General features: G+C 43.8%; 2 protein-coding genes across 6 annotated transcripts; one reads left to right on the top strand and one right to left on the bottom strand.

Moving 5' to 3' along the window:
* Positions 1-55: 55 nt before the first annotated feature.
* Positions 56-21,686, top strand: LOC121995633. Of its 3 annotated transcripts, none has more exons than XM_042549371.1 (10): positions 56-359; positions 616-678; positions 12,571-12,649; positions 12,758-12,832; positions 13,104-13,179; positions 13,327-13,372; positions 14,409-14,500; positions 14,649-14,718; positions 17,558-17,640; positions 18,166-18,487. In XM_042549371.1, the coding sequence occupies exons 1-10, from the start codon at positions 135-137 to the stop codon at positions 18,194-18,196; spliced, it is 840 nt and encodes a 279-aa protein (XP_042405305.1). In that variant the 5' UTR covers positions 56-134; the 3' UTR covers positions 18,197-18,487. The 3 variants fall into 3 exon arrangements, 2 of the variants coding, with proteins under 2 accessions (XP_042405305.1, XP_042405304.1); XR_006115882.1 differs by lacking the exons at positions 17,558-17,640; positions 18,166-18,487 and adding exons at positions 21,357-21,460; positions 21,548-21,686 and having other exon boundaries at positions 57-359; positions 13,101-13,179; XM_042549370.1 differs by having other exon boundaries at positions 57-359; positions 13,101-13,179.
* LOC121995631 lies at positions 17,557-23,896 on the bottom strand. 3 transcript variants are annotated; one of them, XM_042549367.1, is made up of 5 exons: positions 23,627-23,896; positions 23,378-23,499; positions 21,376-22,209; positions 20,844-21,058; positions 17,557-17,710 (listed from the first exon to the last, which is right to left on the bottom strand). In XM_042549367.1, exons 1-5 carry the CDS (start codon positions 23,885-23,887, stop codon positions 17,700-17,702), a joined length of 1,443 nt encoding a protein of 480 aa, XP_042405301.1. In that variant the 5' UTR covers positions 23,888-23,896; the 3' UTR covers positions 17,557-17,699. The 3 variants fall into 3 exon arrangements, with proteins under 3 accessions (XP_042405301.1, XP_042405303.1, XP_042405302.1); XM_042549369.1 differs by having other exon boundaries at positions 23,604-23,755; XM_042549368.1 differs by lacking the exon at positions 17,557-17,710 and having other exon boundaries at positions 20,900-21,026.
* Between the last annotated feature and the right edge of the window lie 1,518 nt (positions 23,897-25,414).

Raw genomic sequence — 25,414 nt, 5'->3', positions numbered from 1 at the left:
TGCCCTGAATTGTGTCACAGTGGCCCACTGGACATTGAACTTCTTACCTGGTCGAAACCCTCGAATGGCCGCTGCTGGGCTCATCCTCGCCGGCGTTTTATCTGCTACCACCCACCGTCGAAGAGGCGTTCGCCATGGAGTCCTCCGCGTTCTCCCAGCCCTACTACACCCACTCCCGTCCCTACCACCAGAACCACTCTGCTCCGCTTGTCTACTCTAATCCCGAACAGCGATGGATCAAAACACTCTTCGTCTCCGGGCTACCCGACGACGTCAAGCCCCGAGAAATACACAACCTCTTTCGCCGGCGGCCCGGGTTTGATTTTTGCCAGTTGGAGTACACCGGCCGTGGAGATCAGGTCGCTGTCTGTCGCCCCTTATCTTTAGCGACGCTTTTAGCGATTCTAGGTTTATTGATTTTCGTTTTCTTCGTTTCCTCGTCAAGCAATTCGAGTGAAGTTTGGTTGATCAGAAGCGGGTGCTTTTGATTGTTTTGAACCAGTTAGGACTCCGGGCATCAGGAAAAAAAATGTCATATTATCTGAAGTTGTCCTTGAATTTTTGTACTGCTAATTTCTCTACTAGATTAAGTTATAGTTCTTTTCTTAATTGCAGGTTGTTGCGTTTGCTACGTTCTTTAGTCATCAAACAGCAATAGCAGCATTGAGTACCTTAGAGGTGAGATCCAGCTCAATATATGAACTCGCTACATCCATAACCTCATGGGTTTTTCTTTATAAAGTTTATTTCTGTGTTATTCTAAATACATTTGAACATACGACCTGCTTGAATAACCTGTTTTGCCCTAATTCATGTAAACTTAACTCGAATTACATTATGCAATTCACACATTCCACCATGAATTTTCTTTGTTTCTTCTCCCTGTTTTTTGGAATATCTGTTAAAATGAATTTTTGTAAAACTGGTCTTTAGGAATGCTCTGATTTCTGAGTATATTGAATATGTTGATTATTGCTTTCCTAACCAATTACTCAACTTATAAAAGAAACTTTAATAGTGAAAATAAAGTCCAATAGAATACTGCTGGTTTCGTGTTCTTCTGGAAAAATGTATTTTTTTCCTACATAATCTCTCTTGGTAAAATTTTTAAAGAATTATTTAGAAAAGAATGATTTTTCTAATTAAATTCTACAATTGAAAACGTATAAACAATTTTCTTGAAGCTTGTGATAATAAAAATACATTGATAGTATTTGTTATAATATCTGATCCTGTCCGAAAGCTGAATCAACGGACGCTGGGCACGTGACGCTCTCCAAGCGGCTGAAGTAGATCTGCTGATTGTCCGCCCGGACCTCCGGTGAACCTGCACAGAAGTCAGGCCGGGAAAGGGTTCCCGGCGACGACCCTCCGACGCTCAAGTCAGGCACAGCTCAACAAGAAAGTGGCTCACAGAATCGTAGAATGCGTACCTCCGGCGAAGGATGAGGGCCTTTATATAGGGCTGGGGAGAAGCGGGTGCACACATACCGAGGTGTACACGTGTCCTCAGCCCATACCCCAGTAAGGGCCTGTCAGTGAGCTTACCTGACCCCATACTGCTACAGTCCAAGCATGTCTTCGATGGGACAGCGGAACCCCCTGTCGTAAGATTTGGAGTATGACCTAAACGTGGAACATACCCGCTGTCAGAAAAAGATGTCCCTTGTCCTTTTCCCCTTTGCTTCCGGCCGGGTGCTCGGCCTACCACCAGCGCGTCCGACCGGCTAGCCTCTTCCCTACGTCCTACCCGGCACATATGGTGGTCTACTTGGAAGATTCTCGGTGATGTGCTTTGTGGAGACTGTTAGCAGTATGCTACCCCATGTTTCGGCCGAGCGTGTCCTCCGCTCGGCCCTACGATCTTGTACCATGAGCGCCGGGGCCCAGCTTCCTGCTGGGGCGCCCTTTGCCATCGATTAGACACCGGTACCGGGCGTTCGACCCACCCATCTCCGGTCGGCCACCCGGCCCTTTGACTTCCACGTGGCGTTGACTCCCCTGAGCGGTGGTCCCCTGTTCTTACCGCTGGATCACTTGCCTCCCCTTCAAGTCTAGTCGAAGGAGGCGATTAGTCCGACCGACTGGACTGCGAGTCTAGCCAGACGGCGCCAATTATCCTGACAGCAACATTCCTTGGGTCTCCTCATAATCTGCGCCAATTTTAGACATTAAGGCTGAGCATGCGCTCATTAAATGCTTCGAATGGCTGACTGTCACGTGGCGCCCTCCCGTCATTGTACGGCAGCGGCGACATGGTGCTTTGATGGGATCGAGGCGGTTCGAAATGGACGGCGAGATGCGCGCTTTGATTCCGATGACCTGGATCCAACGGTGGAGGCCGACCGGCCTCCACACTATAAAATCTTCGTTTTCTCCTCCGTCGCCTTACTCCTTCTTTCGCGTGCTCCCGGTTATCCCTCGCGTTCCAACGATCGTATTCTCCTACTTCCGTCGATCCCCGGTGTTCTTCCTTCGATCCTCCTTTTCCTCGTAAGATCCTCCTCCTTTCTTTCTCGTTTCCGGTGCTCTCTTTGCATTTCTCCTCCCAGTTTTTGCTCCCGGGGTACTGTTTCCGCTTTTTTTCGATTTCTTCCGCCGACCACGGCTAGTTCTTCTCATCCTCAAGACCCAGCCCTCGGCACACCACCACGCAATCCCGATTCGACCAGCATGATTTTGATATTCGACCGATAATTTTGAAATCCCAATGATTTTAACTTCTTTCGGTCCTCCGCCGGCCACACACGCTGCCGCTGAGTTTCAGGTCTTCCGCGACCGCCATCACGGCCTCATGGCCTCGACATCCTTTCATTATAGATGTTTGTAACTTTTTCGGTGCCGCTCGGCAGTCTAGTACCCAACACCTTTCGCTTTCTCTATGGTGTTGTTGTTTTGTTCAAGATCCACAACATCCCCTCCGACCGGAGGTCTTTAATTATTTCTATTACCCAAGCAAGCCGGCCGTGCACCTTCATGTTCCAAGCTCGCCCGCCTAGTCTTCTTTAACAAACCGCCTTCTTCCAATAAACACTGGAAGGAGTATTTTTCTATATTCAGATGCCCGATCAGCCGATTTCCGGACCAAGTGGCGGTCGACCTACCCACCACTCCCGAAATCAAGAAATTCAAGACCCGACCGACTACCTCCATGTCAAGAAACATGCTAGCCGGTCTACTGCCGACATCAATAAGCTTCTTCACGAAGGAGTGATGTACATCTTCGATCCGAGTCCCATACGGACTCTTCCGACCGGCCTTGAAGAATGTTACTGGGCATTTGCTTGATTGCTAACTGATTTTCTCCTTTCCTTCGCATGACATCGCCACGGAGCTCAGAATGGCCGGCATTCAAGAGGAAGGCGGCGACGCCCCAAGAAGAAAGGAGATGGAGGCGCCAGATCCACCGGCCGGCTCGCACGAAGAAGAGAGCGGACACACGCCGGAGCTACCGCCGGCTTCTCCCGAGCCGCCGCCGGCAACCTCACCAAGAGCCCTCCGCCGGGTGACGGCTCACCTGTAGAAGAGAGCATCACCCTAAAGGCGCCGAGTGGAGACTCCCGCCACCCACGCATTGCTCAACCCCACCGAGCCATCGCAAGTGTCGCATGAAAGGCTCCCGAGATCGGCCGCTTCGTCCGATCGACTCCTTTGAATGGGACGAGCCCGAGGCCCCTATCGGCTGCCCAGCCAAGATCCTTCCGCCTCTCAACCGCCAAGCGCTCAACCATCCACTCGCCACGCCTCTGATCCTCTTCCGGATGCTGGTCGGACGACCCCAGGTCATGGCCGCACAATACGAGTCACTCTTCATCTTCCAACTGAAGAACTGCTGCCAGAGGCCGACCAACCGACAGCGCCCGAGCATACCATCACTTTGAAGGGCCCACTAGCTGAGATGTGGGCTGACGCTCGGGACTTCTTATTTCTTTTGTCAGAGATGGGTGGAGGAGATTGCTGTCTCCAACCGCCTGGCCTTGGTAGATGAAGAACTAAGGCAACTGAAGGCGGCCGTCGGTCCGTCCGGCTCTAAAGGCCCCTCCTATTCTGAGCTGCAAAAGGAGCTGAAGAAAGCTCAAGCTTTGCTGGCGGCCGAGCAGAAAAAGACAGCCGATCAGGCCCATGCCTTGGCCGAGTCCGAGCGACAAGTCAAGTCGCTCGACACAAAAATAACCTTGGCCACCACTCGAAAAAACACGGTCATTTCCGACTTGGAGAAGAAGAACGTGGAGGCTCTGGTCCGAGTCAAGATAAAGGAGACGGAGCACTGACAGAGAGAAGGCGGCCGCCGACCGACCCTGATAAGCTTCAAAATCAAGGATTCCCTCACGCCTCCCAGCGGCCTTTAAAGAATATCAAGAGGCCGAGCCGAGTCGGTCGTCGCTTCTAAGACAGAGCTACATCCGTCCAATTCAATTTGAGAAAATCTGCGGCGGATGACACTCTTCGACTAAGCCATGACCGCCACCACCACGATTCAAGCTAAGGGTCTTCTTCCGAGTCCACTACTATTCCTTGGCGATCAGTGGCGCTCCCGACAACATCCCCAAGGATCTTTATGATTACATCGAGTAGACGTCTTTATATGTAGTTAGTCGCCAGCGATCTTTTCTCCTTTTTTTTTTTTGTACTTAGGCCGCTCGGCCTAAAGTTTTAATCTTAATGCAATACTTTCCTTTCGCGTACTTTGTCCTTTCGCTAGTTAATGTGTGTTGTCCGCTCGCCTATTATCACATCCCTTCTGCTCGGCTAAATATGTAATATTTCGATCTAATATTTTGTATGGTAAGATCAATTACTCCATCATTCTGAGTATCTTGGCTTGCGTGAGCAGATACAATCTGATAGCTTCCCTTGTCATCAGATCCTTTATCGCCCTCCGTGCGATGAACCATTATCTGGACATTTAAGACCTGTCTCGTCTTATGACGGTCGACAATTTGTAGCCTCGACATTTCCTGAGCTCGACGGTCTTCCGCTTCGGCTTATGATGCCCTCTCGTCTCTCGATATTTAACGCCTGAGCTCGACGGTCTTCGCCGCTTATTTATGACGCCTGCCTCGATATTTAACGCCGAGCTCATGGTCTTCCGCCGCTTATTTATGACGCCTGCCGCCTCGATATTTAACGCCTGAGCTCGACGGTCTTCCGCCGGTTTATTATCGCCTGGCTCGATATTTAACGTGAGCTCGACGGTCTTCCGCTTCGACGTTTATAGACGCCTCTCTCGATATTTAACGTCTGAGCTCGACGGTCTTCCGCTCTACCGGTTTATAGACGCCACTGCCTCGATATTTAACGTCAAGCTCGACGGTCTTCGCCTACCGGTTTATGACGCCGCCTCGATATTTAACGCCGAGCTCGACGGTCTTCCGCCGGCTTATTTATGATCGTTTCGTCTCTCGATATTTAACGTCCGAGCTCGACGGCCTTCCGCCGGATTATTTATAGACGCCGCCTGTCTCTAGATATTTAACGCCGGAGCTCGACGGTCTTTATACACTGAACACCACTGCTCGCGGTTTATTCATCATCCTTTTATCATTTCACCGCATTACAAGTACATAGCACCAAAATATACACAAAAGCGAGTTACATCAATGCACCTTTCACCCACTCGATAAGGTTGAGATGATTCGCCCACGGTCGGTCCAAATTGCCGCCTGCCTTCATCCTCCAAGTAATAAGCGCCGAGCGGAGCTTCGATGATTTTAAAGGGTCCGCCAGGAGCTCCACCACGACGCCGACCGACTTTACTTTTTCCGCATAAGGTCGCCCATTGAATGATCCGGGATTACGCGTTGTAATTCGCTCATCCTTCGCAGACGCCATCAACCGGACGGACGCTCGCTTCCTCGTCGACCAAATCCACCCATGTTCCTCCGCCTGTTATCATCATCATAATTTCAGATCCGGCCGACTCACCGACTTCGACAAGAATAACCGTCACGCCATAAACCGATGGAAAGGTGTGACGCCTGCTCCTTCCTTCGGGGTGGTTCGGATGGCCCATAGATGCCCAGACTTCATCTACCCATTTTCCTCCCAAACGGTCGAGCCGAGCGCAGAATACTAAGAATTTCCATCGCTACTCGGCTCGACCATTGCTTGGGGTACGCCACGGACGTGAAGTGTCGCTCAATGCCATAGCTTTGCACCAATCTTCGAGCAACTTTCCGTGAATCGCCTGTCAGATTTAAACAAGTCGACGAGGATGCCGAACCCATGACGATGCTGTTTAACTTCTCGACCATCCGCCGGTGATCTCGCCGCCTCTCCACCCACTGAAAAATAATCAACCGCCACCAATAAAAATTTCCGATCCGGTCGCCATAGGAAACGGACCTACAATATCCATTCCCATCGGTCGAACGGACAGACAAGAAATTTTCATTTCTTCCGCGGTGAGAGAAATTATGATACCTTGCAAGATAGCACGAGCAACGGTCCGAGTGGCCTCGTCAGGGTTAGCCAAGTACCCGCCGCCAGACTCGCCAATGATCGTCCGCCGGATGCCTCCGCAGATCCTCATGCACTTCGAGGATGTAAGCCTTCCGAGCTCACGATTTCAACAGCAATAGAGAAGGCCTTCAGATAATCGATCTCCAATGAGCGAACCGGCCTCCTCCTTAGAGTCGGGCCTCATCCCGATCGGACGCAGTAGCACCCGAGTGGAGAAACTCCATGACGGGTGTCCGCCACTCGGGAACGAGAGGCCATCCATCCGGTCGACGTGAGCCACCAAAGATACTTGTTCAATTGGTCATTGACGACGATCGCTATCGAGCTCATGAGTTCGCCAACTCATCTACCGCGTTTTCCGCCGGTATCTTCCGATGACTTCTTAAATCGCTTGAAGCCAAGGCTTCAAAGATAAAGTTTAAGCCGTTGTTAATCTCAAAAGTACCGTAAAGTCACGAGCGACCAATCGAGAATCAACGCAACACACCCGTCCGCCCCACGCCGAGTCGCCTCAGAACCCGCTATAAGGGCCTCATATTCTGCCTCATTGTTTGTAGCTTTGTAATCTAGCCGAACGGATAAGTGCATCTTTTCTCCTTGGGGGGAGAGCAGCAGTATCCCCACTCCGCTCCCGAGCCGAGTAGATGATCCGTCTACAAATATCTTCCACATGGCTTCGGGTTCTGGGCTTTGTACTTCGGTGACAAAATCCGCCAAGGACTGCGCCTTTATCGCCGACCGGGGCTGGTATTGGATGTCGAATTCGCTCAACTTCGTTGTCCATTTGATGAGCCGCCCGGACGCTTCGGGATTTAAGAGTACTCTTCCCAATGGGCTGTTCGTCCGGACGATGATAGTATGAGCCAAGAAATAGGGACGGAGGCGCCGAGCGGCGAGGACCAATGCGAAAGCCAGTTTCTCGAGCCCAGTGTAGCGAGATTCAGCATCTTTTAAAATATGGCTCAGAAAATATACAGGCTCTTCTCCGCTCGTCCTTACTAGTGCCGAGCCGACGGCTTGCTCGGTTGAAGACAAGTAGATACAAAGTGGCTCACCCGCGACTGGCTTGGCTAGTACCGGAAGAGAATTCAGGTATGTCTTCAGATCTTCGAACGTCCGATCGCATTCTTCGTCCCAGTGAAACTTGGTGGCTTTGCGCAAGATTTTGAAAAAAGGCAGGCTCCGATCGGCAGTCTTGGAGATGAATCTGGACAGAGCGGTTATCTGACCGGTCAAGCGCTGCACTTCCCTCAGATTTCTTGGAGGTGGCATATCTTGTAAGGCTTTCACTTTGCTGGGATTTGCTTCGATGTCCCGCTCGGTCACTATGTAACCCAAGAAACGTCCTCCTTTTGCTCCGAACAGACACTTCTGTGGGTTCAACTTAATGCCATATTTCCTCAGCGTCCGGAAAGTCTCCTCCATATCTTTAAAGAGATCGGTCGCTCGGACGGATTTGATGAGAATGTCGTCCACGTATACCTCCAGATTTCGCCCGATCTGCTATTTGAACACTTTGTTCATCAGACGCTTTTATGTGGCTCCCGCGTTTTTCAACCCGAACGGCATCACATTATAGCAATAGGTGCCGTCGGCTGTAACGAAGCTGACTTTTTCTTGATCTTCACGGGCGAGTGGCACTTGATGATAGCCTTGGTAAGCGTCGAGCATACATATCAGCTCGCAGCCAGCTGTGGAGTCCACCAGTTGATCGATCTGAGGCAGAGGATAAAAGTCTTTGGGGCAAGCTTTGTTGAGATCCCGAAAATGTATGCATACTCTCCACTTGCCCGCTCGAGACTAATACTACGCTCGCCACCACTGAACCTGACCTCGCGTGGCCGACCTCCAGAGTTTCTCCACCTCCGGACGATGACATTCTCGCTCTACCGAAACCTTTTTCGCTACCTACCGAGGCTCGGCCGGACATGTAGCTCAGGCCGCCACACTGGTGAAATTCGGCACTCACGCCGCCTGCATTAAGACATCATGGTTTCTCCGGAGGCATCGATCACTCCTCCTTCCGCTCGCCTCCGATCGGACGCCGATGAATGTCGGGCCTCCGATCGGCCCGTGAATTTGCACTCCTCTTTTCTTCATAAATCAAAGAGAGTGGCTTTTCAGCTGATAGCGCTCACCTCGATCCGGTGTCTTCCGAGTGGCATTCGCTTTGACCATCTCGACGAACATCGCCGAGCCGCCACCGATCCCCGCATTTCTCCCACTTGTCCTCGACGGGAACTTGATCTTCCGTGGAAGGTGAAACGCCGGAATTCACCGAGAGTCGGTCGCCCTAATACGACGTTAGATGCCGACGGAGAGTCCACCACGATTTAAGTTCACAGACGCGCCCTTCCGAGCGGCTCCTCCCAATGATACGGCCACCGGATTTTCATCTACCGAACTTCATCGCCAGAAACCCGTGGGGGTCACTGGCAAGGCTACCGATCAATTTGCAGCCGATCGAATGCCTTCAATACGATATCGACCGAGCCCCGTGGTCAATAAAAACGTGGTGAATAGTGTAATTCGCTATTACCGCCACGAGAAGAGCGTCGTGGGAACTTCAACCCTTCCAAACTCGGCCCGAATCGATTTCGGTCCGCCGCCTGCCTCGGCCGCACCGACCGCATGGATCCGAGTCGCGGACACTCGCCTTCCTTGCTCGGTTGAATCTCCTCCGGTTGACCACCAACTATGATGTTGATCTCGCCGGAAGTATTACTTATTTTCTTCTTCCCGAGCTGACGGCCGGGCCGCTTTCTAGACATCCGAGATTCTCCCCCTCAGAGATGCCACGGAGTCCTCGTTGTGCTCCGTCACCGTCGTCCGATCGGCCACGAGATCTCTGTCACCGCTTGATGATGGCGATCGACGACCGCCACCCGGAACGGATGAGCGATCAAGGAAGACCTACAATCCTCGTGGTCAGGCGTGTCCGTCCGCGGAAGGAGCGTAACATCGGGGTCCATCTCTTCTTTCGGCGCGGCAGCCTAACTCGCACGCGCGCCGGCTGGGGAGCGGATTGCCGCCTCGTCCTCCGGGTGGTCATGAGTAGGCGGCCTGCTCCGCGAGGGACCCGCCGATGTTGGCCGGCGCGCCGGCGTGTGCGCCGCTCGACACGCCGCCCAGCCAGTTCGGTGTGATGGACGTCCCGGCACCTGCGAGTGATCGGAAGAAGTCCTCATCCACGAGGCCGAAGGCATTCATCATGGTCTCCGAGGTGGCTGCTGAATGTCCATGGCCACTCGCTGAATCACTGATGATGCTCGAGCCATTCGCGGCTTCCTATTCACGGCAAATGACTAACACCGGTTTTTGATACCGATCGCTTGCAAAGTGGTGGAGGAAGGTCGAACGGATTCGAAGCTTGTGATAGATCCGTCCGGACCGAAACCACCGCTGAGCCGATCCGAGAGGGTGGTGAGGAAAACCTCGACTTCACCCCATCCGTATCACGCAGGTTGCAGTAGTTATCAAACTTACCCAAACGATCATCCGGCCTGTGGTTCCATCAGATTCCCGATTTTGAGGCACATAGGCTTCGCAGGTCTCGTAAAATAGCCTCCAAAATCAAGGCTGATCCGCCGGCGACGAGTCCGCTCGGGGCTTTTCCTTTCTCGCTATCCCGCCTCGCATTTCATCCAAGACGATCCCGATCTCGATTAATCACGCGGCTTCGTGGAGTGCGGAATAGGCCCGATGGAATGCAACGGTCGGGTGCCTCCGCCACCGATCGATGTTGCTTGCCGCCAGCCGCCTACCGGTGCCTTCGTTTTGTTTACAAGCTCGACGGCCTCAACTCGATCGAGGCCAAGTTCCTCCGTGGAAAGCGCCACTGTGCCGCCGTCCAGCCTCGTCCATTGTTTCCGTTCGGATGCAGGAGCGTTCCCACAGACGGCGCCAAATCGATCCCGTCCGAAAGTGAATCAACGGACGCTGGGCACGTGGCGCTCTCAGTCGGTGAAGTAGATCTCGATGGTCGTCCGAACCTCCGGTGAACCTGCACAGAAGTCGGGCCGGGAAGGGGTTCCCGGCGACGACCCTCCTCGTGCACACCAACAAGAAAGTGGCTCCTAATCGTAGAATGCGTACCTCCGGCGAAGGACGAGGGCCTTTATATAGGGCAGGGAGCCATACTCCAGTAAGGGTCTGTCAGTGAGCTTACCTGACCCCATATTGCTACAGTCCAAGCATGTCTTCGATGGGACAGCGGAACCCCCTGTCGTAAGATTTGGAGTATGACCTAAACGTGGAACATACCCGCTGTCAGAAAAAGATGTCCCTTGTCCTTTTCCCCTTTGCTTCCGGTCGGGTGTCCGGCCGGCCCGACTCCGGGCGTCCGGCCGGCTAGCCTCTGCCTTACGTCCGACCGGGCACATATAGTGGTCTACTTGGAAGATTCTCGGCGATGTGCTTTGTGGAGACTGTTAGCAGTATGCTACCTCATGTTTCGGCAGAGCGTGCCCTCCGCTCGGCCCTACGATCTTGTACCATGAGCGCCGGGGCCCAGCTTCCTGGGGCGCCCTTTGCCATCAGTTAGACACCGGTCAGCCGGCTGGGCGTTCGACCCACCCATCTCCGGTCGGCCACCTGGCCCTTTGACTTCCACGTGGCGTTGACTCCCTAGAGCGGGGGTCCCCTGTTCTTACCACCGGATCAATATCCAAAGCCAGGTTCCTTTAGTATTTTCTTGCATTTTTCTTCCTTTTAGATTTTTTTATACACGGTTAAATGTATTTAAGACTGTGGTTAATGTGCATTTTTCATTTGTATCCTAAAATTTAATTGTTTATAAGATTTGTCCAATCCTTCTTGCATCCACTCTTGGAGAGTCTCTCTTAATCCAAAAGGATGTGATATACAACAATTATCTTCCATAGAGGTTAATAATAGAGTAAGATCAATATTGTTGATGCTCATACTTGAGGCTGACAATTTCATTGCCTTGGCTTCAGAGCTACAATAAGTGGTGGTGGTGATGATATTATTTTTGGCATATGTTTGTCAATTGAAGTTGTTGTGGTGTGACCGTGTGGTCATGGGTTTGAGTTGCTGAAACAACCTCTTGCAATGCAAGATAGAGCTACGTAGAATAGATTTAATGTGGTCCGACCCTTCCCCGAGATCCTAACGGGAGTTTCATGCACCTGGCTGCCCGTATATGTCAATTGAAGTTGCACTAATGGTGATGATAGTATGTGTTATCATGTCTAGTGGTGGTAGTTGTGATGATAGTAGAAATGGTGAATATTAGGAATATAAAGATAGAGGTTGGTACCTTTCCTGTTTGCTTGAGATTTTAGGATAATTAATTATGTATTTCGGAATAATATATTAGTTGACAATCTAATTTAGAGTATTCTTATAAGTCATCTACAAGTGGTCAATTGACTTTCCAAAGAGCATTTTTGAACATTAGAGATGCAGTAGTTATTCTATCGTATTCCCTTTGCTTGATTGTTTCTTATTAACGATATTACAGGTAGCTGTGTAACTGGACTTGGGTAAGTGTATTCGACATGGGTGCAGATTCAAGCATCCCACACAACTATTTCTAGAAATTCTTAAACATGATTAACAGGGCTATTGGGTGCCACTTGGAGTGTTGGTGTCCTTGTGTCTATATCTAACACGGATATGAAGAGGGTAGGCGAAGTCCGAGTATCAGGCAGTGCTAAACAAAGTAACACAAAAATTAGTTATTTGGGATCTATAAGCCATCATTTTGGAGCTCTATCCATGGGCAAACATGTTTTTCTGTCTATGCAAGTACTTGAGTGACAATGAATGATTTGATGATCTCCAACAGACTGTTCTTGGTTTATGAAAACCATAAGCTTTTCTAAACTTAATCAATATACCACGTCTCCTGAATTTTTTCTCCTGACAGACAACTGACTCAATGTTTTTGTCGCAATGCATTGTGATAAATTGCAACAGAGAACTGCACAAAATCTCTAAATTATGTAGTTGATCTTCATTATGTTTGACATCTAAAAATTGCCATTACCAAGTTTAGTTTGAATCTATTTCTATGTTACTTGCATCTTTTCTCTTGGTTATCCATTTATTTATCTTTTATTTTGCCGGCTGCATATTTTTCAGGGATCTATTTTTGATCCTGAAACTGGAGCTACTCTCCATATTGAGCTGGCAAGATCAAATTCTCGAAAGCGGTCACGAGGTGCATTGGTTGTTCTTGTTAGCAGATGATATAAGTTTACTTATGGAACACCTGAGAATCCCAAATCCAGTTTCCATTGCTCACTTGTTTATATGATTGACAATATAGGAACTGGTGCCTACACAGTAATTGACAGACGGTTGAAGGTTACAAACGATGATCAAGATGCATCCAGTGATGATGGTATTGAAATTTGCTATTTCTTGAAGTTATTTATCGTCCCCTTTGATTTGACATAACACATATCAGACAGTATAGCTCAAAGTTCTCTTATCACATTTTCTAAATTTAACATAAGCTTAGATGACTATAATTGCTAGTTCTGTTATTATCACTTCAGGTCCATCCACATGAACTTTTTGAAGACATGCAAATCCATTTCACTATATGACACTGCTACAGTATGATATGATTCCTCAAGTCATGCATTCATGTTTTTTTTTCACTTCAGGAGATGGTGGATCTGATGAACCACTAGGCAACAATAATGATAATTCCAGTGGCAAGGATGCTTCAGCTGAAGTAAAGAGGTGAAAATGAAGTCAATAACAGGCATTATGATTTTAGTTAAGAGTGCCTGATATATGACATAATGATTGTTTAATGTGTTAAGCATATTTGCAAGCTTTCTGTATACTTCTATGTATTTAACTTTGTTTATGACTTTGTAAATACAGTGGGGGAACAACTACCAAGTCCAACAATGCTGTTGCTAAATCCAATGTAAGCTGTCATGTTCTTTTTTAATGTTATTTCTACATTTGTTGGTTTCTATAAAGCGAGCAGCATGTTTGGCTTCAGTATTTTACCTAATACATTTTTGGATCAGCATTGCTACCATTGTTGTTTGGTCTGTTTGATAGTATCAAGTCCTTTGTTCACTTATTTTTCTTGTTATTTTTCATTTGAAAGTATTCATTATTTTACCACAATCCATGTTAAAATGGTTATTCATCATTCACTAGCACGACATAAAAATCGGAAGGAATCTTTGAGAAAGCGCCTAACCTCACCAAAAAAGAAAGCAGTTTACAAGCCCAATGAAAACCATCAAGAGAACTGAACATATCCTATCCCTTCTATTTTTTGCTATTTGGTAGATGGATGTGGTCCAGACACTAATTTTACCATGATACCCTTTTGTTCTATTACCTGTATGGTTAGACATTTACTTGTTATATCTATTATGCAACCTTTATATGGATCTTTCAGTAGGAAATCATCTTGGATCTTGTAAGTTATAACTTTGGAGTTGTAGTACGCCAACTGAATTTATACTACTCTGTTCAGTATTATGATATGTTGATCTTGTCCTACTAATGACAGAATAGACTTTGAATGTTTGTTCAGGATAAGTGCTAATGAGAAGTTAGAGCCTACCCAATTTTTTGTGTTTTTATTTAAAATAGTCTGTTGGATATTGAGATATATTTGAATACACTCTGTTTTCCTTGTTTAGAACTCTGTTGACTGAGACAACTCGGCGTCAAATTTTTTATTATATTAGTTTTTATCATGGTTGATGTAAAAGATATCAGTATGTGTATATTAGATGTTCCAATATACATATATTGCTGATTCCTCTAATTCTTATTTGATTATTTCGATGTTCGGCAATATGTTTGTGACTTTTGGTTGCATGTTTAGCTTTTTGGAAACCCTTGGACACATCTGAGATATCAATCAAAATCGTTTTGGCTCTTGGTTTTTATATGGGTGTTGGAAAAAACTGATTTTTATGATCATTTGTTTGCTGCAGGTGCATCGAAAGGTACCACCTTGTTCTACATTGTTCATTGCAAATCTGGGTCCTACTTGTACGGAACAAGAACTAAATGGACTATTATCTAAGTAAGTTTTAACTTTTGATCACATTTGATCATGCAACTTTTGAAAGAACAATTCTTTGCATCTTACAAAGATGTGCTATATTTTTGTTGATGATAGTTATGTTGTTAATCACTAGTATGAATCAGTAATTTGCATCAAAATTTGTTAGATACTCTGGCTTTCATATGCTTAAAATGAGAGGGAAGGGCGGCATGCCTGTTGCTTTTGCTGATTTTCTGGTATGTCAGTTTTTTTTTATATTATTTTTATGATATGTATACATTGAATCTGTTTGGCTGCCTGAAATTGTTCCATTTAGTGGTTCACCTGGACTGTGCGTATATCTTTTCACTTTATTTATACTTTCATATGCTTTGGTTTAGTAAATGTGTATTTATTTTCACTTTTGCATTCCTCCTCTCAATAAACAGGATCTGATAAGGAGTGGTTCACATGCATCAAAGCTTAAGTTAATATGATTCCGATAACATTCGGACTAAGAAAAACTAAATATGTTATGTATGACAACTTAAGATGCATAGAAACTAGAAAGGAAAGTTCAAGGCCCCTCGGGTGTGGTGTAGTGGTAAAACACTTAAGAGCATCTGCATTAGTTTCCTTAAATATATAATTTACTTTAAATTTTATATTTTATGTAAAAAAACCTTTGCAGCAGCTACCCTATAAAAAAAAATGGCAGTCCGGTGCACGAAGCTCCCGCCATGCGGGGTCCCGGGGAAGAATCCACTGTACGCAGCCTTACCCTACTTTTTGCAAGAAGCTGTTTCCAGGATTCGAATCCGTGACCTTTTGGTTACATGACAACAACTTTACCGTTGTGTCAAGGCTCCTCTTCGCATCAGCTACCCTATCCATTATCTAAATTTAAATTTTATAAATAGTACTTCTTTAAATTTAGAGAATGAAATCCATTCTCTAAATATTAAAATATCATTTAAATTTGTGAGAGAGAAAAAATAAAGTGAATGGGTTGGGTAATGAAAAGTAGATATTACAAGAAGAGAGAAAAAAATAATAATAATAATAAAAAAGATAGAGTAAAAAAAAAAAGATAATGAAAATTTTAGAATAGCTGATATAGTGTGTAGTGAAAAATGATTATCTAAATTTAATAAAGTGGATGATTTATCTTAAATTTTAGAGATGTTATAGAGAAACTGACGTGGATACTGTTAGGGGAACAAAATGGGGACAAATATTATGGAAGTCGGCTTCTAAGTGTGCATAAATTGTCCTCCGGATTTATTTGGTAGGCGAATTAGGAGGAAAGACCGTCTACCTCTGGGATTAGTCAAGCAAAGCTTGGATTATTAAAAAATAAAATAAAAAGAAAGGAAAGGTCAAGGGACAACTCATGTGCTTTGGTATAAAGAAAAGCAGTTTGTCTTTTCACATGGAGCTAGGGATGTGATTGGTGGAACATAATTATGAGAACTACTTTTACCTGATTTCCAAGTCAGTTCTTTAGGTACAGGACATGATGTGGAAATGGTACGCTAATGCATCAAATCTAAAATTATATGATTCCCAATAACGTTATGAGGGGTGAGAAAAACTATACATGCTTTGTTAGTAATGAAAATTTTACATGCATAGAAACTAGAAAAGAACATTCAAGAGACAACTCATGGGATTTGGTATAAACAGAAGAATTAGTCTTTTCACATGGAGCTAGGGACGTGATTGGTTGAACATAATTATGAGAATTACTTCTCCTACTCTAAGATTTCTGTGGTTTCTGAATCAGCCACAAGTTAATTTCACATTGGATCTTGTCATGCATAGTTGTACGAGTGAGAATTAGCTGATTTCCAAGGCAGTTCTTTAGGTGATATAAGCTGGTGAATTTAATTGAAATAGGTTTCACTAGTTGGAGTGGTATGTTGGTTTTAAATGGATAGTTGAAATGCAAGAAAAGAAATGCTTTCTGTTACGGATCCTATGATGAATGAACAGGATCTTGAATAGAATCTTAATAATTTACAAGAAGTGTTAATAAAAAATAATACGGCTGGGAGATTAAACTATATTTTTCCTTTCTATTTAACCTTCTTGCTTGTGAGGAAATTGAATAGAATTCTTCCTTTGTATAAATTAAGCATACTGATAATCAAGAAAGTGAGTATCTTAATTCACTTCTTCCGTTCTTATGGTCACGAGCCTTAGTTGTCAGATTGTTTTCTTGGTATAACTGAATAGTAAGCATTAGGATTTAAACCAGCATAATACAGCAAGATGAAAGTGTTTTTGGCACAGATGGGAAATTTTAAAGCGTCACATGTTCTTAACACCCTGTTTGGAAATAACTTAAGTCATGGAATTGAATTGAATTCCATAAGGAATTGAATTCAATTCTCATATTTGGAATGAATTGCAACTTAAGTTATGGAATTCTTATGTTTTACCATTTTATCCTTCTCTCTTTTTTCTTTTCTTTTTTTACAAATAAGAGAGAATGAGGGCACAATGGACATAATATGGAGAATTAAATTTCCTATCTAAATCACACATAAAGAGGTGTGATTTACTTTTGCCTTGTTTGATGGAATTGGAATTGAATTCCATATCAATTCTTAGCTAAAAAATCATTCCAAAGCATGGAATTCAATTCCAATTCTAAAAGGAATTGAATTCCATATCATTTCAAACAGGCTGTAAGGAATGCCTTCTAGAGGTACTATTGATAGAAATATTTAATCCAATCAGAATTTTCCCTGGGGAACGAGTAGTCACAGATACGTATCCTATTGTTTATATGGATGCACTTTACACATACACTACTAACTCAGATGCAGAGCTGTACCACATGGAGTTATTTCATGTTCGTACAAAATTATCCGAATCATAAATGGTCCTGTTGTTCTCCTTGTTAGCACAAAATTCGTATTGCGAAAACAAACTGCTTCTGCTGTACATTTGCTTAAAGCATTAGATTTTTTTTGTTAACAATACAAAAGTGACCAAAATAACTGCTACTGTCAGATGCTTGTTTCTTTGATTAATTGTTACAATATTCTACTCCTTTTGCAATCTTTATTCAAGAGAAAGTTTCAATAGGACATTGAATCAGCAAATGCCGCCCTAAGTGGTCTTCAGGACACTCTGCTGGAATCATCTGATCGAGGCGGTATGCATGTGGAGTATCCTTTATTCTTAGGCATCTTATCTATATGCTTGAATTCTTTGGGAAAATTTGATTTCATCTAAGCCCTGCACTCGTAATAGGAAAAACAATTTGGGTTAGCTATCTCAAGTTCATCTGATAATCATAAGAAAAACAATTTTCCTTGGACTTTCAATTCATATCTCTTGCCAACTCGCAGTTTTTCTTTTAGTATTTTTACAAAATTTTTCTGGATATGATTAATATTTTATTGTAGCTAATAAAATATTAATATTTTAAAACTTTATTCATGTAGTCAGTCTTAACTTATAAATCTTATGATTTGCAAGGAAAGTTAATATAGATACCAAAACTAAAGCTCAAACTGAGGAACTAAATTGAGACAACCTAAACTTGAAAACCAAGCTGTAGGGTGCTAATAAGTACTCTATTTTATTAATGCAACTTGGTTTCCCTAATTCCTAGCATCTCATATGAGCACAATCTTCATCTGAGCGTTTAACTCTCTGCTGTTAGAGAATGTCCTTGACTTAATCTTCAGATACGCAAGGTCAAGAATGAGAAAAGAGTAGAAAATGGATCAAGACCGCCGAATGAAAAGGCGAACAGGGATCGAAAACTTGGTTGGTACCCTGAATGATGCGCTCGCTGCATCCACGCACAGTTTTGCCATTTGGCTATTCCAATGTGTTAGGTGTTAATAGGATAATGATAGAACTCTCTATAGCCTTTTGTGCAACTATTTTATTAAGGCATCAAGAAAGCTATCAGATCATTTAATCGATATGAAATTCTGCTGCGTGAATTTTGTGTAGAAGCAATTCTGTTCTGGATTTGAAATATCAAATGTTCTGATTTATGTTCGTCCTCGTGTTTTGTTGCTCCCGAATTTTAACATACAGGTTGCCTGAGAAGATCCTAATTATACGTAACAATTTTATAGCCGAGAATGATCTTTATGTCCTATTTTTCAGTCAAATATCATAAGAATTACAGAAATTTGATGAAACAACTAAATTGTGAATCAGTTTTAAAATTGACTACTAATATGCCGTCGTATTTAATATCTAATTGTCAAATACTCTTTATTTGAATCTGTAAATTACACTAGTGGATCTGATCCCAAAACAAAAAGGAAGAGATTGAAATATAGATTCATTACATTAACAATCCCTTTATTCCCTTTATTGCCAACCTTACGAATATGGAGAGAGATCTTTGTAGATACATATGCATGAGGTACATGACTAGATAAATCCTAGTCAAAGGGGAAGAGATTGAAGAGTTAAGAACAGGAGGGAAGGGAGAGGGTAAGAGAAGGGGGAGCAAGAGTTGACATTTATTTATTTGGATGATTAGCTGAGAAATATATACTCTCTCAACATTATCTCCATGGTGTGATGGTGGGGTGGCTAAGGATCATAGCAGTCAATGATGTTTGATGTTCAGAATGAGATGTTCAATGATCAACAACGATGTTCAGTAGTCGTGATCATCATCCACACTATCAGTGATGGTCAGCGTAGCGAGTCTGGCAATTTTATGATCAGCAGTCAAGTACGGATCAAAGGACGGAGATAATAGTCGGCGTGGACGTCAAAATCAAGATGGTCAACGTCAGGATGTCAAAGGACTTACCTATGGTGGCCGAGCGGAGGTCGACTACAATAACCAATCGGTGCGGGCAGTATCCGATCGGTAAGAGACTTATCCGAGCCAACCCCCGTCCAGCTCGGAACAATAGGGCAAGATCGCCAGACGCTCACTGCAGATCGGTATAATGCTAAGATCACCGAAGTGCTTGTCCAAGTGGAAAAAGAATATGCTACTATACCCAATCATCACAAGGAAGAACAGTCGCGGTTGACTGAGCGGAGGAGTTCCAACCGAGCGGCTACCTCGGTCGGTAAAACAACGGGATCACTATCGTATCTCTCAATATCTTTATAGGAGATAGGACAATGGAAACTTCTACTGTCTTGTCAGGGATATATATGCTCTGTTAAGATACAGTGCCAGAGGTACTTTCCCGACATGTCCTTTCATAGGACAAATTAGAGAACGTACCCACGACCAATTGGAGAACATGTCCACGTCTCAAGAGAAGTGCGCACGTCGCACACCCAGGCACTATATAAAGGGGATCTATACACTAACAGAGATACGAGTTATTCACTATTTATACCTGTGTCTACTGCTGCTTCATCTTTTTCCTCTTTCCGGTAATTGACTTGAGCATTGGAGGGTCAACACCGGGAACCCTTTCCCTGGCTCGGCACTGACATTTTTTGTGTTATAGAGCGGAATGAAATCTATATCTAGTCAACACAACAACCATATCCCCAGCTTACCATCTCTCCGATTTCCAGAAAGGATCACCCATCATCCTTATTCTCTACATCAAGATTAACTTGTTCCATTGCTCTGTTTGGAGTCGAGCGAATCCCATGAGATCAAAATGTTGGATTGATGCAGTTCAGTGGTCCTCATGCACTAGCAACTAATGCACGAACCTGAGGGATTGATCATGTTGCAATCGGTCAAGGCATCACTTACGTGCTTAGAGTTTTGCTCTCTTTGCTATCCAATTTGTCAGGGGGTTTCAAGCTTCACTACTGTTCTTCTCATAGCTCTTCTTCACCTTACACTGGAATCAACAACACATCCCAACAAATCAAACTTCATTTAGGAATACTTTTATTTGTCTAAACCCCCACTCACTATTCATTTAACATTAACGAAGTTCAGTGCAGTATAATTCTCCAACATTGTTACAAACATCAGAGAAACCCTATATAGCAAAGGCAAAGTACACGTGGTGATGCTAAAGATGTCGACAAGCCAGCAAGTTATAAAAGATATGGTCTTGAATGCAATAAAATGTTTACAAAGAATTATATGTTGGATTTGTGGGGCAAACAAAGCAACATACATAATTACTGAAACGTATAGGACTTGGTGAAATGACCTAAGATCCTATTATTTTAGAGTCTGCCAGCTAATTCCACTTACAATTCTACTTAAAACATCAGCACGCACTTTGGAACGTCTATATGGCATCAAAATGCAATCTGCCACCCGATTGAAATATACATATGGTGGCTAGCTATACTCAGATCCGACAACAATAAGCTTAATAATAATTTGTTGCCCAGCATGGTAACAAGAGGATGCATCAGGCACAGATTTGAAGGAACATTCTGGATGCTGTTAACTAACCTCGACAACAATGGAGTGTAAAATGAGAAAAGCAAGAAGGCCATGCGAACCATGTTCTGTGAGCTGCAATTGGTTCAGCTTTAGGAGATTCCACCTTCGGAGCAGTCTCTGCTTTCGGAATTTTTGATTGTGTCGGAGAATTCGGCAATTCATCTTTTCTGGGCACTGGGTGCACTAAATCACCTGCCAAAGATCCATTTCTTTCTTCTGTCAATCTGCAACAGATTACCTTAGAATATCAAAATCATTTTTTCTTCATATTTCACGTTTAAGAAATAGGTTTGTTTAGAGGTACAGCTTTGGTTGCTTAAGGATCAGTAATATTTGCTGACCAACTACCTTAAAGTTTTCTTTTTTGCTTAGCATTATACAAATAATAGTGAGCAAAAGGAGATAGTTACAACATAAGTTATATCAGGTTCCATCATCTCTTGGTTTGCATTTTAAATAATATAGGTTTATAACCTTGTTAGATGCATGTATATTGAAATCTTGGCAACTTTTTGTGACAAGGGGTAGAAGGAGAACATACATTGGAAATGCAAAAGAACGAACACTTCCACCATCAGAAAACTGAGATGCGCTATCGGAATGAGAAATGTGCTCAGCAATAATAGGTTTTTGTCTCATGGACTTCTCCTCAGCGATTGGCTTCACAACATTCTTAATGGTTTCAGCATCTTTTAATTCAGATTCAATTGTAGGTTGTACAGATTCAGGTCCAAAACTCTTTGATGGACAGACATCCATTTGACTGCCATGGAGGCCAGTCAGATCTCCAGACTTTCCCAACTGGATACTAAACAATGATTCGTTAGAAGCTACACTCCATTCCAATTGTGAAGTGGTTGTCCTAGTGAATATAGAAGCAGGTATCCGGTTTGGATCTGGAACATCATATCTTCCCATTAACTGAACTGGAGGAGACTCCTTTATCCCGATCTGGGCATCATTATCAGACCCAGGATTAGTGCCAGATATATGAGGAGATGGTTTTTCAATAGGATCTTTACTTGGAAAAGTACTTGTACTCTTGTCCAGTCCTACAATTTTAACTTCCTGCTGACTAGAAGATTGTAGTCCTTCCTTGAATTGTGCATTTGCTCCGTGAGAAGAATGTACATCCTTTCTTGGAATCTCATCAGGATGCTTGGTATGTTGTTTGTTGAGTTCACTTGTATGCACTTGGAAGATGTCTTTTTCTAATAAAGTGCTTGAAGGAGAGGATGTTGAGCATGATTTTTCTTCTGTGTATTTAGGAAAATTTTCTTGCTTGAGCAGATCACGGCCACCAGCACTAGCAACGGCTTGAAATCTGGCATTTTCATGTTCCACAGTTGCATCTTTTTTTCCAGAACTTGCTTTCCTGTGTTCCATATCCAAAAATAAGTAAGGTCTAAAAGTTCTATACCACGACATCACAGGATATCTCAGTTCTTGTCAAGTGAGCAATACTGGTAGAATCCAATCACTGCATATATGTTATGATATGCAACAAAAAGTAAAAGTAGAAGCAGATTACTTGCTTATATACACATAATTATAAACCACATAAGAAATATCAGAAACTTAAAGGATTTAACTTTGATATTTGGGCTCTACATCTACCCTACCGGTAACTGTATGTCTGTATTAAACACTGAAACTCTGTATCAAGTATCAACACTTGACAACCAAATTGATTATCTGTTTGAGATTTTAGAAAAGACACATTCGAGATTTAGATCTACACCTATATAAGATACCAACAGCCGACTCAAGAGTAACATAGCAATTAAGAATTAATATCATTGGCTTGTATTTTGTGCCCAAGTTTCAATTACACTTGAAGACCAACTGTTTGGATGGTAACAAACAAAAATATATAAAGTGAGGATTTAACCATATTCCTTAGGCACTGTCACAAAAAGTTGAAGACAATCAAACTCCGAGTTTGTAGGTAGATTGGATAGATCACAATGAAATAAAAAGTTCAAGCATTGAATGCCAGAGAGAAATGAGAGATGTTTATCAAGGCACCCGCTATGAAATCATAAATTCTTATTCAATATTTGTCGTATTTTCCAAAATTTTCTGAAGATATGTGTATCACAATGCTTGCTTGAGTTGCCCTAGTTTTTCCTTTTCCAAAAGTATTGTAAAGTACCTCTAAGCTGACATTTCCTAACCATGCTTGCACTCTAACAAGTCTTTAAATAATCTAAGCCAACCATAAAACATATGAACCATTATTTTGAGCTCAAGAATTGAATGCAGGAGATACATATCAGGACACAAGGCACCAGTATCTGCGTCATGTTCCTGCAAGAAGGATCGAGTCAATGTGTGGTGGATCTTGGCCAACAAATGTATGCAAGCATTTCTGGAGGTTATAATTTGGCACTGGTGTGTTTAGTCTTTAGATAGGGCACAAGCCAAACCCCAGATCCAGATTAGGCTTGGAGTTAGATTCAAGATATCCAAGACAGCAATAGAAATGAACAATTAGCAATCAATATTAGATGGAATCTCAATCAGATGATTCCGAAATTTACCTTGGAAAAGGAGTAAATTTTAGCGAAATCCAAAACAACGAACGCAGAGACAATCTTCTCTTCGCCTTCGTTCCCATCTCCCTGCAATCCGCAGCGCCGACCCGGACAGAAGAGGATACTGCCTATAGTTGGAAAAGGAAGAAGCGTAAGGAAATCCCTCGGGACTAATTTAAAGAAAAAAAACAAATCTTTGCCAAAATTAGAAGCAGGGACACCGTGGCGCAACCGTAGCCCGGACGGAGAGCATACTGATGCGCTAGCTTTTGCAACAAAGCTCGCTAGTCTCCTTTTGCCCTCTTCTAGGCTGTCCATTTGCGTCGCCTCTGATGCGGTTGCAATCGCCAGCGCCTCTGTGGCTGTCGACAGGAGGAGCAGCCTAAAGTAAGACCTTCCTACATCGCGCCGCCACCGCCGCCGCAGTCTCGCCGCAGAGAGCCTGTTGTATCGCCGGCGGCGCCGAAAGCTGTCCTCCAGGCTACTGCCGCCTGTAATGATGAAATTAGCGAGCATTCAAACGTCATTTCCATCGCCTCAATTTAGATTTATTTATATATAATGTGTATTTTGAAAAATAAATAAAATAGAAGTCCGTCGGAAAATCCAACGGTACCAAACAGCATTCAACGAGAATTTGACTATGTGATTATTTATAATTATACAGAATAAAATATAATAAAATAGTATTTAATTTTTAATAATATAATAAAAATTTCGAGGGTTTTAGTGTATAACTTATTATAGAAAATTATATGATGTCAATTAATAAAATAAAATAGATATATATATAATAATAATGGTGATATATATAAACAAATAAATTTAGATAATATTTTAGAAAATGTTATTATTTAATTTTTTGTTTTTAGAATAATTTTATTAGACTTTAGGCTATATCTATTTAGTTTGTCTAAATTATATTTATAAGTTGATTATCAATTAACTAAAATTTTAATTAGAAAATTAAGTTTTAAAAAAAATCTAATTAAAAAAGTACTGTGATCTTCTCTCACGCATGTTATTGGTTGAATCACCGCCCACCGAGTGGTTGTCACCTCCAGCCCGACGAGTTGTCTGTCACATTTGGTAACTGTGTTGAGCGGGTTTCGTGTGTGTAAGTATTCCGAGTAAGTTTTGATGTGATCAAACGGATTAAGTTAGGTCCTGTGGTCTTTTGATCCTTGTGTCTAAGTATGTATGAACTTAGGGACACAAGAAGTTAAGTGGAAGACGCAACAGACAAGAATGATGTAAAATACCAAACTGAGCGGATAACCATTACGGAATTTTCCAGAATTTTTAGAAATTTTTCGAAGCTTGTATGAAGAGTTTATGGGGATAAATATTGAGTCCGGGAAAGCTTGTTTAGGCTACTCCATTTAAACGAGGAAATGTTGATTTTCTTTATTTTATTTTCTTTTTATTTTCTTTTATTCCTTCGTTTCTTATTCTCCTCCGCCGAACTCACGCCGTGCCCTAACCTCCTCGTGCCGACGGTTCCTTGCCTCCCTGAGCGTACAAAATCGTGCCCAACACTTCTTCTCCTTCTCCATTCCTTTTTTTTTCCTCTTCTCCGATCGCGCCACGCCTCTGCCCAATCCTCTTACTCTCTTCTCCTCCATTCCTGCCCAAGCGTCGGCGAGCGTGAGCCACCGCCGGCCGAGCCACCCTCCGATCCTTCCTCTTTTTCCCTTCTCCCGATCTCCACCCCTCTCTGTGCTCGTGCCCTAGCCAGCCACTGGCCACCACAACCGATGTCGACTCCCTTTGCCACCTGATCGTCATTGCCAGCCAGCCGCCACGAGAGCACCGTCGGCCACCAGGTTCAACCCAGCGTCGCCGTCGCCTGTGCCTTAGACCGCCGACTCTTGGTGTCTCTTCATTGCGGCACTAGCGGGTTCTCTCGCCGCTGCTCGCTGCTCTGGTTCATCACCATAGTGACTTTGGGGAGGAGGTTACAAATCTGGTTTTGGTAAGATTGGGTTGGTATTAGGTTACTTTCATGTTCTGTATGGAAGTTGAGATTGTTATGTGACTGAG

Source organism: Zingiber officinale, chromosome 6A, assembly GCF_018446385.1.
Source record: "Zingiber officinale cultivar Zhangliang chromosome 6A, Zo_v1.1, whole genome shotgun sequence".
Classification (NCBI taxonomy): Eukaryota; Viridiplantae; Streptophyta; class Magnoliopsida; order Zingiberales; family Zingiberaceae; genus Zingiber; species Zingiber officinale.
The sequence above is the reverse complement of the archived record's forward strand: the minus strand, read 5'-3'. Positions and strand labels throughout refer to the sequence as shown.